The 15,869-nt window shown below is 48.7% G+C and overlaps 1 protein-coding gene across 1 annotated transcript in view; it reads right to left on the reverse strand.

Moving 5' to 3' along the window:
- Window positions 1–961: 961 nt before the first annotated feature.
- PYGM (glycogen phosphorylase, muscle associated) overlaps window positions 962–15,869 on the reverse strand; it is a 75,034-nt gene continuing 60,126 nt past the window's right edge. Inside the window, exons 18-20 of the mRNA XM_073578446.1 lie at window positions 3,666–3,800; window positions 3,441–3,507; window positions 962–1,908 (exon numbers count right to left, since the gene is read on the reverse strand). Coding sequence (XP_073434547.1) covers window positions 1,756–1,908; window positions 3,441–3,507; window positions 3,666–3,800 — 355 coding nt within the window. The 3' untranslated portion in view covers window positions 962–1,755. The remainder of the gene's footprint in view (window positions 1,909–3,440; window positions 3,508–3,665; window positions 3,801–15,869) is intronic.

Consider the following 15,869-nt stretch of genomic DNA (forward strand, 5'->3'; position numbering starts at 1 on the left):
GTGACATCACAATCATCAGAAGAACTGGGACAGGCTCTCAATGGTCGTGACCTCACAACCATTGGAAGAACCGGAATAGGCTCTCAATGGGCGTAACATCACAACCATCAGAAGATCTGGAATAGGCTTCTCAATGGTCGTGACATCACAACCGGGACAGGCTCTCAATGGTCGTGACATCACAACCATTGGAAGAATCGGAATAGGCTCTCAATGGGCGTGACATCACAACCATCAGAAGAACTGGAAAAGGCTCTCAATGGTCATGCCATCACAACCATTGGAAGAATCGGAATAGGCTCTCAATGGGCGTGACATCACAACCATCAGAAGAACTGGAAAAGGCTCTCAATGGTCGTGCCATCACAACCATCTAAAGAACCGGAATAGGTTCTCAATGGTCGTGACATCACAATCATTGGAAGAACCAGAATAGACTCTCAATGGTCATGACGTAACAACCATCAAAAGAACCAGAATAGGTTCTCAATGGTCGTGAAATCACAATCGTTGGAAGATCCAGAGTAGGCTCTCAATGGTCAAGACATAACAACCATCAAAAGACCCTGAATAAGCTCTCAATGGTTTTGACATCACAACCATCAAAAGAACTAGAACAGGCTGTAAATGGTCGTGCCATCAGAACTATTGAAAGAACCGAAATAGCTTCACATTGGTCGCGATTGTCCAACTATCTGAAGAACCTGAATTGGCTCTCAATGGCCGTGATGTCATAACCATTGGAAGAACTGGAACTCCCTCTCAATGGTCGTGACATCACAACTGTCGAAAAAAACGGCAGACCATCTAGTCCAACATGAACCAAAATTGACAAGACGTGGAGCACATGAACACATGGTGCATGTGCCAACGGAGGATACAGAGCACAATCCTTACAATAATTCCCTTCCTGTAGGAATCCCGCAGGTGGATGTAATTTGTTAATATCCCAGAAAAAAAATCATATTTAATGACTTTATTGCATTTTACGCATTTTTTCTTGATCATCGACTGGCCAGTTATCAATCATCAACACTTATCTGCGCACCAACCTGGTATCAATGTTTTGGAAAGATGAAAACTAATGGAAGTTATTGTATGGTGTTTGAGACTCGGAAAAACAAAAGTTGGTTAATTGATGTCCTTCATGTTGACTGAAATAGAAAAATAAAGAGCCAGAATCGGATATACACTTTAGTCCCAAAGGGAAGGGGAGGGCAGGCCTGTGTCAGACTGATAAGGCGAGAAAGAGAGAGGAGAAGGACAGGGGAGTGGGCAGGAAGGAGCAGGAGAGATGGAGAGGGTTTTTATTTCTCCACCATGTTAGATGATTTCCGACACAGAGCAGGATTATCCTACAACTTTATTAAATAAGACATTTCAAACTGCTATCCAAAAATTCATCGTAAGTCATTATTAGCTCACCCTTACGTATACTTTGACCGTGTGTGCAGGTGATAGTGAGGGTCTATCTGGCTTCCGGTACTGCGCCTATTACAATTATTATAAATAGGATATTTTTACATTTTTCTAATTTATTGGTAACTGGAAAACTCAGCTATAACCCATCACATCCAGATGCAGAAGACCCCAAAATGAGGGTACAGAATGGTTGGTACTTCAGTATGAGGTGGCATTTACCTAAAATGGAAGGAAAGCTTATTTATGCTTTCCATATTTTGGGATTGGATTTGAGTAAGGGGGTCTGAAAAGGAACAGTATGACATTGCGGGGCATCCGATAACTGGAAGGAAGTTATTCGCGCGGAACATCAGGTGGAGGAATTTTTAAGGTGCTGGGCTCGACACCCCATATTTCCCGGGCGTACTGAGAAATTGTCCTGTCACTGGAGAACTTTCCTGAGCCAGCAATGTTGTGAATCACCTTACGAGTCCATTCTTTGGTGTTCTGCATAGGAGAGAGAAAAAAAAAGTTAGCAAAAAGCTGGAAAATGAAGTGATGTATCAGAAGTTAAATCAGATCATGCAAGTCATAAAGTACACATCATCTAGATAAAAGGGAACCTGTCTCCTGATAAAAGCTGCCCAAATTATGGCCAACATGAATCAGACACTAGCTGCATTATTACAGTCATGTATGTTTTACTCTCAAATGCTGTGTTTCAGCGAAAATGTACTCCGTAAAAACAGCCAGAGAAAATGCATCTAGGACAAGTCTGAAGCTGGTCTCTGGCGGCCTTTCCCTGCTCTGCTCCCCTAGACTGGCAGATCTCTCCTTATGAACAAAGAAATAGAGACCCATCAGTCTAAAGGAATGAAGCCGGGAGAACCAGCACCCTGGAAACACACAGAACTGACATCCAGCCCATATTACTCGGAGGGACAATCTCGCACCCAGCCTATAGTACTGGGAGAAATGCTCCCGCAAGATAAACATATCAAACTGCAAATTTTATATTGGTGGGTCTGAAAATGTATGCGCTGGCACTTTATTTATTGTATGTATACATTCATACACTTGCACTCTGCACTTTTTTACTACTACTAGTTTTATAGATAGGGATATCAAGAGCCTAGCAGTTTTTGCTCATTAACAAGGTTTTTTCTGGGTCACTCTTTGATCAATAGGATTTTCTATCTAATTATTTTTTCTGTATCAGTCATTCCTATATATTTACGTCATAACTTTTGCACGGTATTTGTCCACCTCCATTTATTTTATCTTGTCTGTTTTATCCTATGTGGTTTTAATTAATATGTCTTGTCCACTTTATTTTCAGTAAAGATTATTTTATTATTTCATTCCTGTGCTGGATTTGTGGAGATGTTATTATGGTTCTTTATATTTTCAGTTGGCTTATTCAGTAGTCCACAGCTTATGCTATTACTCTCTTTTATAGGTGTTAAACGCATAAAAAAGAGACCTGTCAGTCTAGAGGAGTGAAGCGGGGAGAATCGACACCCTTGAGACACACAGAACTAACATCCAGTCTGTATTACCGGTAGGGACCATCTCACATGCAGCCTATATTACTGAGAGAAATGCTCCCACAAGATAAAAAGATGAGACATGGATCAAACTGCAAGTCAGTGGGTCTAAAAATGAGGAAAAGAATGAAGATTGCAGACAGAAACCCAGTGCAAATTAATTAAATTGAACCACTAATATATATATATATATATATATATATATATATACATATATATATGTATGGAATATATGTATGGAATATATATATATTCCATTGCCTTATAACAGGATTAGTATTGGGGTTCTCTCTAATATTTCAACTTTGATGATGTCCAGATCCATTTGCATATGTGAAAAGCTGTCACTGCTACAAGCTCCTTTAACAGCTGTAGGATTTTATTGCTCCCGCACTGCTGCAGGGCGCTTATGGAAGCATATCCATCCATGTGTCATCCAGTTATCTCTGCGCAATGTGTGTCACTGTGACAGTCTGGACCATGACAGTTCACCTTGTAAAGAGCGCTGACAGATTCTTGACATCTGATATAATCTTCATAATCTGCAAACACTTTGAACCTGAAGAGAATAAGCGAATATTTGTGAGCAGGGAGATAGGAGAAAGCTGGAAGAACCGGCGGAGGAAAAAAGGGAATAAAATGTGAAGAGCAGGAAAGACGAGAGGAAAATATGAAGTGCGAGAGAAGAGACAGAGCGAAAGAAAGAAAAATTGGTACCTGTCATGATTCATCAACATGTTGACAATGTCCTTGAAGAGGTCAGGTTGTTTTGGGGAGAAATATCCTGAATTAAGCTGATCAATCACTTGCCTGAGCTCAGGAATCCTCTCATAATATGACCGGGCATTGTAGCTGCACAGAAATCACAGACATCTTAGTGTTAGAAGAATCATTTAGCGTCTATGTACCTAATTTATGGATGCAAACCATAGATATGGTCCTCCTATTAAAATGCACAAAGAACCCAATGCAAATTTTCAGTTCAACCTCCTTTAAAGGAAAATTTTCATTTTTGCATTTTTCATTTTCTCTCCAAGAGGCATAGCTTTTTTTTTTTTATTTTTCCGTAGACCTAAGCAGTATGAGGGCTTTTTTTTTTTTGCAGAACAACTTGAATGAAACCAATCAATTTTTCATATACTGTACGGAAAAATAGAAAAAAAAAATAGGTATAATAGTAAAAAAAAAATGCAATTCCACCAATTTTTTTTCAGTTTCGTCTTTTATAGCGTCCATTGTGCAGTCAAAATAAAACAGGATTTTTGTTGCTTACCGTAAAATCTGTTTTCCAGAGTCTTCATTGGGGGACACAGGAACCGTGGGTGTGTGCTGCTGTCACTAGGAGGTTGACACTATGCCATGAAAAATTTTTTAACTCCGCCTCTGCAGTATACACCCCTCCGACCGGCTGTAGGACAATCAGTTAGTGAAAAAGCAGTAGGAGGAGACATTATCATGCAAGTCATCATATATTCATTACACGTAATAAAATCATGGGAGGGCGCTGTGTCCCCCAATGAAGACTCTGAGAAACAGATTTTACGGTAAGCAACCAAAATCCTGTTTTCTCTTTCGTCTCATTGGGGGACACAGGTACTGTGGGACGTCCAAAAGCAGTCCCTGGGGTGGGAGAAGACAGAAACTTCCTTCAGGTCGGAGATCTCACCAGTGCCGCTTGCAAGATTCTTCTGCCTAGGCTGGCGTCCACTGAAGCATAGGTATGGACCTTATAGAACCTTGAAAATGTACACACGGACGACCATGTGGCTGCCTTGCACAACTGCATGGCTGATGCCCTATTGTGTACCGCCCAGGAGGCGCCCACCGCCCAGGTTCAATGGTACATGACCCCAGCAGGGAACACCCTGTCCTTCACCCGGTAGGCTTCCAGAATTGCCATTCTGATCCAGCGGGCAATTGTTGCCTTAGAGGCTGGCAGGCCTCTTCTCACCCCATTGGGGATAACAAAGAGCGAGTCTGCCTTCCTGAAGGGAGTGGTACTGGCCAGATTGACCCTTATCGCCCTGACCAGGTCTAGATTATTCAAAGAACGCTCCAGAGGAAGGGTTGGAGAGTGATAAAATGACTGAAGGATTATATCCTCGTTCAGGTGAAAGGCCAATACCACCTTGGGAAGAAAGTTAGGAGGAGGCCGCAAAACAACCTTGTCCTGGTGCATAATTAAAAATGGAGGGCGACAGGATAATGTCGCTAATTCTGAAACCCGCCTAATGCAGATGATGGCTACGAGAAATACCACCTTCCCGGACAACAAAGACATGGGAGCTTCCTGGAGGGGTTCAAAGGGTGAATCTGTCAAGGCTTCCAAGACCAAGTTAAGATCCCATGGAGCCACTGGAGATCTTTAAGGAGGGGCTGCATGTGCCACCTCTTGCAGAAAGGTCTTAACCTATAAGCGGGAGGCCAAATTTCTTTGAAAAAGAATAGATAGATCCAAGGGAGGTTCGTAGCTATATTCCGCGCTGCCGCTTTAGGCAAATTCCAGGAGAGTACTGTATGATTGCAGTGGTTTTATTCTATGCGTTTCAGGGGTCTCATGCCCCCTTCATCAGGAAATACCAAGTGGTATACAGCACTCTCCTGGAATTTGTCTAAAGCGGCAGCGCGGAATATAGCTACGAACCTCCCTTGGATCTATCATTTCTTCTGGTCACTGAAGACCTGTGGATCTGCAGCAGCCGCTACCTACACGCTCTTATCTCATCCTAACCAGGTGAGCATATTTCAAGATATACTGTCCTTTGTAACGTGGATAAGACCCTATTGCGCTTTTGTCTCCCCCCCTTTTTTTTGCAACATTTGAAAAAGAATAGAGAGAGCAGATACCTGGCCTTTCAAAGAACTTAGAGCCAGACCGGCATCTAACCCTGCCTGAAGAAAAGTTAGGACAGATGGTAGGGAATAAGGCATAGGTGTGATTTTATTAGACTCACACCAGCTAAAATAGGCCTTCCAGGCTCGATAATGGACCCTGGAAGAGGATGGCTTCCTAGCCTGGATCATTGTATTAATGACTCAGTCCGAAAATCCCGCTGCTCTCAGTATCGTGGTTTCAACGGCCATGCCGTCAAATTGAGTAACCGAGAATTCGGGTGGTAAAACGGCCCCTGAGCCAGGAGATCTGGTCTGTCGGGGAGTCTCCAGGGGGTGCCTGCGAGAAGATTGTTAATTTCTGCGAACCAGGCCCTCCTGGGCTAGTACAGGGTGATCAATAAGACCGGCACCCATCCGCCTTGATCCTCTTTAGCAGTCTGGGCAGGAGAGGAAGGGGAGGGAACAGGTAAGGGAGTCTGAACTGTGCCCAGGGAATGACCAGCGTGTCGACCCTTATTGCTAGAGGATCGCGGTATCTTGAGACAAACTGTTGGACCCTTCTGTTCTGTCGCGACGCCAGAAGTTCAACGTCTGGAGTCCCCCATAGCCGGCATATCTGACAGAACATGTCCTGATGTAAGGACCATTCTCCTGTTGCGAGCCCCTCCCGACTGAGGAAGTCAATGGCCGTGTTGTCTGTGCCGGGAATGTAAACTGCCGAAATTGACAGAATTGCGATTTCTGGTTCCCCCTTGGTGATTGATGTATGTCACCGCTGTGGCATTGTCCGTTTGAATCCGGACTGGCTGGTTGTTGAGGTATCTTTCCCAATGTGTCACGTGGACCCGTCCTGTGTGACACGGCCCGCAGGCCGGTAACTGTAAACAACAAGACAAGGGGGAGGGAAAACAGTTACAACAGAGGGCCCTGCGATAGGGAAAGGGGACGTGGAGACCTCCTGCACCCCCTGAGTCAGTGTCCCCAACGCTCCTAACGTTCCCTATGCCGGTTCCGCACCGGGCGCTGCTCAGGATACCTGTCGCCCTAGCACACCCTACACCTATCCCTTGCTAGGGAGCTGGGTAGCGCAGGCATTGGCCCCACCGCTGTACTAATACACACGAAGGGAAAACACAAACAGGGGAACACCACTTGGCTTTACTCCGTTGCACTTGCTCCTGGCAACAGAGTCCACCACCAGAATGCAAGTCTCCTCCTGAAACGCTGCCATCAAGCTCTGTCAGAGCTACAAGGAAATCCCCTATGACTCCTTCCACACCAGGGCTAAGACAGTGCTGCAAGGAGCGTTCTCCAGCTCCTTCATCCACCAAGGATGGTTGATATGAATACTATCACCACCCTGATTGCATCACCTGTGACTCTGTGGCGCCCCTGAGGCTCAGTCGCCACAGACGTACTGCACCTTCTCCTAAGGTGTAGTGCCCCACCATCCAGGTAAGGTGGGAACTCCTTTCCACACTCCAACACTCGCACCCCACACAACAGGGTAGTTCTGCACAACCACATTGTGGCTCAGTGCGTAGAGAGTAGCAGAGCACCTCTGGTGGTTCCCTGCATGGAACACTGGATGTGCTGGGAGGTGGGTGGAGTTGAGCTATATAAAAGAGTGGGAAGGTTTAGAATTACAGGACAGTCTGAGGTCAGTCTGACAGAAGGTCAGTCGGGAAGGAAGCCACTCGGGAGGAGTGGGGATCCCTGGAAGAAGGGATGGAGGAAGGACTGCTGCAGCTGCCTCAGTGATCTGAGCCAGCTGGCACGGGAAAGGAACAGAAGGAGAAAGACGTAGAACTGCAACCTAAGCTTCCATAAGCGAGAGAAGGATCAGTACGGAACGAAGGAGTAGGAGAACAGAGAGGAGACATGGGTTGGAAGAGGAACCCTGCCTATAGGTTCTCAGCGCAAGGCCGGGGCCCGGTCCCCGAGGTTGTATGGACACTTATGGTTCTGCAGCAGACACCGGTGGAGTAGTTGGCTGTAAATGCACTACTCCCAACTAAGACTTGGGGCACAACAGCAATTGAATAGAGAGCCAGGACTCCGGAGAAGGGAGTTCCCGAGAGAGGCTACAGCTGTCTGCCATACGAGTAGAGTTGTTAGGAACATCTGACAGGAGGAATTCCAGAGTACCACGGTACTGGAGACCTTCACATCTTAAGGCGCAATAGAGGAGTCGTTCAGGAAAGGTACATGTTGGCAGAGTGTTGGAGAGGAGCTTTCCATCTGGCCTGGAGGTTGGCTGAGTCTCTGACCCAGAGGACACGGCCCGGAGGCAGACACTCTTGTGTACCGCAGACTGTGAATAAAGCTTTGGAACGGCAAGCCTAGGTGTCCTCCATTCATTCTCGCGCCAACCCATTCAGCACCACTACAACTGGGTACCATCCTTTACACTGCCTGCGCCTTTCCACAACCATTACAACTACACTGCCCTGGGACATCAGCCCTGCCTGTGGAGGACTATACCATCACTGCTGCATCCTGCCATCTGTCCCAGAGGATCTGTCTGCAGCGTCGTCTTAACACCTCCCTTGCCGAACACCACAGGTGGCATCACGAACTATTCCATTCCACTTAAACTACAGCACATTCCACCATTACTTGGGCGCCCAGGGCCACGGACCGGGTCACCGCTGCTGTGACACATCCCACTGACACCGGCCCGGTACCGAGTACCCCACAGCCCTGGGAGGGTGACCCAACTTGGCGTCACGAATAGGATGATGAGACCCGATGCCATCGGGTTCTGTGTGCCTGAGATTTATTGGACTTTATACTTTTGAAAATGTGCAGAAGACCTGATTTGATGGACTGTAAAATCGACATTAGAAATGGCCGCTGGCGCGGAGAAGAAGGGCGTGAAGAGATAGGAGGTCCTAAGAAAAGACCGTGAAGAGTCCTGGGCCTCCCCTGCCTGAATTACTATGTGACAGCAACATGGCCCACCCCCCGAGGGGTTTGTATACTGGCTTGGTATGGAGGCGCTGGAAGAAGACGCCGCCCCCAGAAGGAGGGGCAGAAGAAGCCAGTGGCGGGAAAGGGGCCGAGGCAGGAAGAACGCCAGAATGCCATTTTGGAAAGTGAGGGAAGGAGGCCTGCGGAGCGCGGGGAAACGGATCTCCCTGGCGCCATGGCTGAAGGCTCCAACCCGATCTTGGAAATGAACCGCCAGCAACTGGAGGACAAAATTGCCCAGCTGACGTGCCGCCTGCAACTGAGGCAGGAAGCATTGTGGACATTGAATCTGCAGCGCGCCCAGGAGGGGTCTACACTTGCGGTACCCGCGACACCGGTACCCGCCGCTGCTGCACCGGACCCTCTCCCGGCAGACTCTGTGGAGCCTGGAGCCGCTACCATGCCACCGGCAGCGTACTCTGTCCCCTCTTTGCCGCTGATATCGGAGGAGTTGTACACAGCCCAGGGAGCTGAAGCGGAGGAAGAGAAGCTCCTGCCCGGACCTGACGCGGCTGCGCAGGTCCCGCCAGCGACCCATGCGGAGCCGGAGCTGCCATTAGCTCCACCGCCGTCCCCGGTGTCCCACCGGGAGGCGCCCATTGCCATCATGCCTGCGCCGGAGCAGAGGCCACACCGCCAGGAGGCACCAGGTATCTACCCCAGCCCTCCTAATGGGTTGACCTCCGAATTCACGTTGTCTGAGGCGGGTTTGCGGCAACTTGAAATGGGGCAGTAGGAAGAGTCCGCTGGGGGCGCTAGTCAGTCAGAGATGGGGCAGTGGAAGAGGTCCCTACTGAGGAGGGTATGGCTGGAACAGGTGCACGTGATTCAAAATCTTCGGGGAATAGATGAGTCTCAGTCACTTTGGGATAGTGACCTTGGGATCCCCTGGCGGCCGAACCCTCGTATAGATGCTTATCAGCGCCGACAAGCTGCGGAATCTCTCGGTGCTAAGCCTCGTACCAGAGCAATGGAATCACCTATTGAGGAGGAACAGTTGATGGGCATTGAGATGCATCATGGCTTCCGTTGGCCACAGCTTCAGTGCCCTATAGCCAGAAACCAGAATCAGAATGAAGATACCACATCTGGTAGCGGTACCCAAGCTTCCAGAACCCCAGGAGGGGACAAGCATTAAGAATTTACAGTAACTCTCGTGACCCAGGAGGGTTTGTTGCACCAGTTGTGCCTTATTTTTGTTTATCATGCTTTTTCCAGTTGTTGCCTAGTTTTTGATTGGCAGCGTCCTCCCATTTGAACTACAGTGATCATGAACTTGGAGTGATCCAAAAACTCTTACTTGTAAATAGTTTGCGCCTCTTTAGGCGCCCTCTCTTGGTTTTACATAAGGACACTTTGCGAAGATGATGTCAAGATTTTATATAAGGACACTTTGCGAAGATGATGTCTACCTCAAAGGACACTGCAAGAGATCCCGGCTGGGAGCGGTGTCCAGCACTTACAAGAATAATTGTTGAATGTTTTACTGTAAAGTATTTGATAATGTGTTTTATAAGAGTATTAGTAATAGAGAAATGGCTTTTAGGTAGAGTGAGAAATGTTTTGATAGAAAATTAAGAATAAAGAATTGAACATGACAGGTGACGGACCAGGTATTTGCGGTCAGCGTCTTGCGTCTAGAAGAGAGAAAAATAAACGTGTACTAGAGAAGGAAAGCTGAATAATACTGAAGTGATAGTGAGTCACAGACAATGGCACTTAGAATGAAAAATTGCACTTTTTGACTTGAAATTTAGATAGTTAAATAATTGTTTGTAACGTTCAAGAATAAGTACCTCCTATACTAGGAAGTTTAGTATAAGAATTGTTTATGCAGCAATATAAAATTTTGTATGTTCCTGTACTGTCAACTTTGTTGTCTTGCAGCCCGCGGACGTGCTGTGTTTAATGGGGGGGTATGTGGCGCCCCTGAGGCTCAGTCGCCACAGAGGTACTGCACCTTCTCCTAAGGTGTAGGTCCAGGTAAGGTGGGAACTCCTTTCCATGCTCCAACACTCGCACCCCACACAACAGGGTAGTTCTGCACAACCACATTGCGGCTCAGTGCGTAGAGAGTAGCAGAGCACCTCTGGTGGTTTCCTGCATGGAACACTGGATGTGCTGGGAGGTGGGTGGAGTTGAGCTATATAAAAGAGTGGGAAGGTTTAGAATTACAGGACAGTCTGGGGTCAGTCTGACAGAAGGTCAGTCGGGAAGGAAGCCACTCGGGAGGAGTGGGGATCCCTGGAAGAAGGGATGGAGGAAGGAGTGCTGCAGCTGCCTCAGTGATCTGAGCCAGCTTGCACGGGAAAGGAACAGAAGGAGAAAGATGTAGAACTGCAAACTAAGCTTCCATAAGAGAGAGAAGGATCAGTACGGAACGAAGGAGTAGGAGAACAGAGAGGAGATGTGGGTTGGAAGAGGAACCCTGCCTATAGGTTCTCAGCGCAAGGCCGGGGCCCGATCCCCGAGGTTGTATGGACACTTATGGTTCTGCAGCAGACACCGGTGGAGTAGTTGGCTGTAAATGCACTACTCCCAACTAAGACTTGGGGCACAACAGCAATTGAATAGAGAGCCAGGACTCCAGAGAAGAGAGTCCCCAAGAGAGGCTACAGCTGTCTGCCATACGAGTAGAGTTGTTAGGAACATCTGACAGGAGGAATTCCAGAGTACCACGGTACTGGAGATCTTCACACCTTAAGGCGCAATAGAGGAGTCGTTCAGGAAAGGTACATGTTGGAGGAGTGTTGGAGAGGAGCTTTCCATCTGGCCTGGAGGTTGGCTGAGTCTCTGACCCGGAGTACACGGCCTGGAGGCAGGCACCCTTGTGTACCGCAGACTGAGTAAAGCTTTGGAACTGCAAGCCTCGGTGTCCTCCATTCATTCTCGCGCCAACCCATTCAGCACCGCTACAACTGGGTACCATCCTTTACACTGCCTGCGCCTTTCCACAACCATTACAACTACACTGCCCTGGGACATCAGCCCTGCCTGTGGAGGGCTATACCATCACTGCTGCATCCTGCCATCTGTCCCAGAGGATCTGTCTGCAGCGTCGTCTTAACACCTCCCTTGCCGAACACCACAGGTGGCGTCACAAACTATTCCATTCCACTTAAACTACAGCACATTCCACCATTACTTGGGTGCCCAGGGACACGGACCGGGTCACCGCTGCTGTGACACATCCCACTGACGCCGGCCCGATACCGAGTACCCCACAGCCCTGGGAGGGCGACCCAACTCTTTTATAGCAGAGCCAGCAATCACACCTGCATTATAAATGTGCACTTAACTAAAGAAACAGAGTGCAATGACGCTCACCACCACCGGGGGCAAACTTAGAACAAACGACACCACAGTGCAATAATCCAAATGGCCACCAGGGGCAAAAGCATCTCTAAGCACAGCTTGAGAAAAAAAAAAGGTTACCTGTGCTTTTATCTGTCCTGATCCCGCATGGATCATAACAGTACCCTCCCCTAAATGAGCGGCCTCTGGACCCTCAAGACCACTCCCCATCAGGGAACCACCTACAGCAGGGACGCCCAGACCCAGAGTTCACCCCAGCAACTACCTGTACGTCAGGTTGATGACAAATGAGCCCGCTGGTATTGGCAACGGTTGTTCTGGAGGCAACACACATCTCCGAAGCGCCGACCTGTGGAACGAGTTGTGTATGTGTATGTTTGGTATAAGCTGGCAACACTCCACAGCATACTTCCACTGGATGTTTTTGGTGGCCACCCATACACGCTCGTTCACACACAGGTCCGGACCTGAACGTTTATTGCCACTCGTTTGTTTGTCACTATTTGGAGAACTCTTTCTGGGATTGACAACAGAGGCGTTCCCCTGTGTCAGCACACTCACACCCCCGCACTTCACCAAGGGGTACACCACCCTCCAACCCCTTCCACCACGAGGTCTGCGCCTCCCAGAGTTGGAAAATGGCGAGGGTTGAGACTTGCCCCTACTCTCCTGCAGCACATCTGCTGCTCTCACCGGAGAGGAAGGGGTCCGTTGAAGAGAGGCGGCAAAGACAGTAGTTCCTAGGCAGCAGCCCTTACACGAGTGCCCCCAGCTGACCACTTCCCTCGCCCGCCAAACTATTACCGGGTTGTGTCTTTTCAGCCAAGGAAGGCCTAAAACAATAGGTACTGGCATTCCCTCCAAGACGTAGCACGATAAGGACTCCTCATGATGTCCTATACGCAGATGGATATTCACTACGACCTTGGTCAAGCTCCCCTGGCTCAGTGGAACAGAGTTTATGGCCTGGACGCTTACAGGCTGGGCTAGCGTCCTACACCTCAGACCATGAGTCTGGACAAAGTGAGCATCCACCAGACTGATTCCTGCTCCGCTGTCCACAAGCACCGGTATCACCTCCGGTACCCCGCCAGCCAAGACCTCTGCTGACATGGTACTTTGGGAGGGCAAACTGGAGGAAATGTATACTCCCTGGTCGCCTCCCTCCAAGCGACCAGGGGAATGCGGCTTCTCAGATGGCACAGATAATCTGGCGCACAATGGGCAAGCCTTCAGGACATGACCAGTCTGCCCACAGTACAAACATGCCGACACCACTCCCCGAACCGTAGGCAGCTCCGAATACAAACTAGCTACACCTACTTGAATAGGTTCGTCTGGAGACTTGACATGAACTGGGCAGGCTCTCATAAACTGGCCAGGCTTCCCACAGGAAAGGCATACCCCCCCACCACGATGAGCCGCAGACACCCCCTTTTTTGTCTCAACAACACCGAGCTGTCTGGGTTCCTCCGTCCGCACTGGTGGGTCCTCCTCCCTAGCGAGGACATCATGGGGTACTTTTTGTATATGTCTTTCCCTGAGGCGTCTATCCACCCGGATGGCAAGGGACATGGCGGCCTCCAGCGACCTGGGGGGCGGCGTACTGCACCAGAGTATCCTGCAACTTTGGAGACAAACCCTGCACAGATTGACTCCTAAGTGCAGGGTCATTCCACTGAGTGTTAGTGGCCCATCTCCTAAACTCTGAGCAGTACTCCTCAGCAACCCGGGCTCCCTGTTTACACCTACGGATCCGAGATTCCGCCAGGGCGACGCCATCAGGATCCCCATACACAAGCGCCAAAGCCGCAAAAAACTCGTCCACGGACACCAATGATGGAGAATCGTCCGGTAGGGAGAAGGCCCAGGATTGAGGATCCCCTTTAAGAAGGGACATAATGATTCCCACCTATTGCTCCTCACTCCCTGATGAACGAGGGCGCAGCCTGAAATACAATTTACAGGCTTGCTGGAATACCAAGAATTGATCTCTCCCTCCAGAAAATCTGTCAGGGAGGGATATCTTGGGTTCTGACTGAGCCTGTTCCTGAACCAAGCCCCCAGAGCCCACCAACAGCCGAAGCTGCCGCACATACCCTCCGCGCAGCCCCCTAATCTCATTAGTAAGGGTCTGCAGGATTTGGGCAAAGGTCTGAACTGAGTCCATGGCTCATCAGAGAAAAAAAAAGTTGTAGGTTGGTGATAATGTCACGTGGACCCGTCCTGTGTGACGCGACCCGCAGGCCGGTAATTGTAAATAACAAGACGCGGCACGTGATACAGTCCTGTGTGACGCCACCCGCAGGCCAGTAACTGTAAACAACAAGACGCAGCACGTGATACAGTCCTGTGTGACACGGCCCGCAGGCCAGTAACTGTAAACAACAAGAAAAGGGGGAGGGAAAACAGTTATAATGGAGGGCCCTGTGATAGTGAAAGGGGACGTGGAGACCTCATGCACTCACGAGTCAGTGGCCCTAACGCTCCTAACGTTCCCTATGCCGGTTCCGCACCGGGCGCCGCTCAGAAAACCTGTCGCCCTAGCACACTCTACACCTATCCCTTGCTAGGGAGCTGGGTGGTGCAGGCACTGGCCCCACCACTGTACTAATACACACGAAGGAAAAACACAAACAGGGGAACACCACTTAGCTTTACTCCGTTGCACTTGCTCCTGGCAACAGAGTCCACCACCAGAATGCAGGTCTCCTCCTGAAACGCTGCCACCAAGCTCTGTCAGAGCTACAAGGAAATCCCCTATGACTCCTTCCACACCAGGGCTAAGACAGTGCTGTAAGGAACGTTCTACAGCTCCTTCCTCCACCAAGGATGGTTGAAATGAATACTATCACCACCCTGATTGCAACACCTGTGACTCTTTTATAGCAGAGCCACACCTGCCTTATAAATGTGCACTTAACTAAAGAAACAGAGTGCAATGACGCTCACCACCACCAGGGGAAAACTTAGAACAAACGACACCACAGTGCAATAATCCAAATGGCCACCGGGGGGGCAAAAACATCTCTAAGGCCTGTTTCACACTTGCTTTTTTTTGCAGCGCGTTTTTCCCGCAAAAAAACGCATTGAAAAACGCATACAAAAGCATACAACTGCTGCGTTTTTTTTCAAGCATTTTTATGAGCATGCATGAAAAAAACGCAGCGTTTTTAAGCGTTTGTATACGTTTTTAGTGCGTTTTTACCGCGTTTGCGTTTTTTTCCAACATTAGGTGGCCACTCACACTAACCCAAACCATGACTTTACTAACCCTAACCCTGACCCTAACCCTAACCCTAACCCTGACCCTAACCCTAACCCTTAACCAAACCATACTTAACCCTAACCCTGACCCTAACCCTAACCCTTAACCAAACCATACTTAACCCTAACCCTGACCCTAACCCTGACCCTAACCCTAACCCTAACCTTGACCCTAACCCTAACCCTAACCCTGACCCTAACCCTAACCCTTAACCAAACCATACTTAACCCTAACCCTGACCCTAACCCTGACCCTAACCCTAACCCTGACCCTAACCCTAACCCTGACCCTAACCCTAACCCTGACCCTAACCCTTAACCAAACCATACTTAACCTTAACCCTAACCCTAACCCTTAACCAAACCATACTTAACCCTAACCCTAACCCTAACCCTGACCCTGACCCTAACCCTTAACCAAACCATACTTAACCCTAACCCTAACCCTGACCCTAACCCTAACCCTAACCCTAACCCTGACCCTAACCCTTAACCAAACCATACTTAACCCTAACCCTAACCCTGACCCTA

Source organism: Dendrobates tinctorius, unplaced genomic scaffold (assembly GCF_039654945.1).
Source record: "Dendrobates tinctorius isolate UK_male_01 unplaced genomic scaffold, ASM3965494v1 ptg000059l, whole genome shotgun sequence".
NCBI classification, from domain to species: domain Eukaryota; kingdom Metazoa; phylum Chordata; class Amphibia; order Anura; family Dendrobatidae; genus Dendrobates; species Dendrobates tinctorius.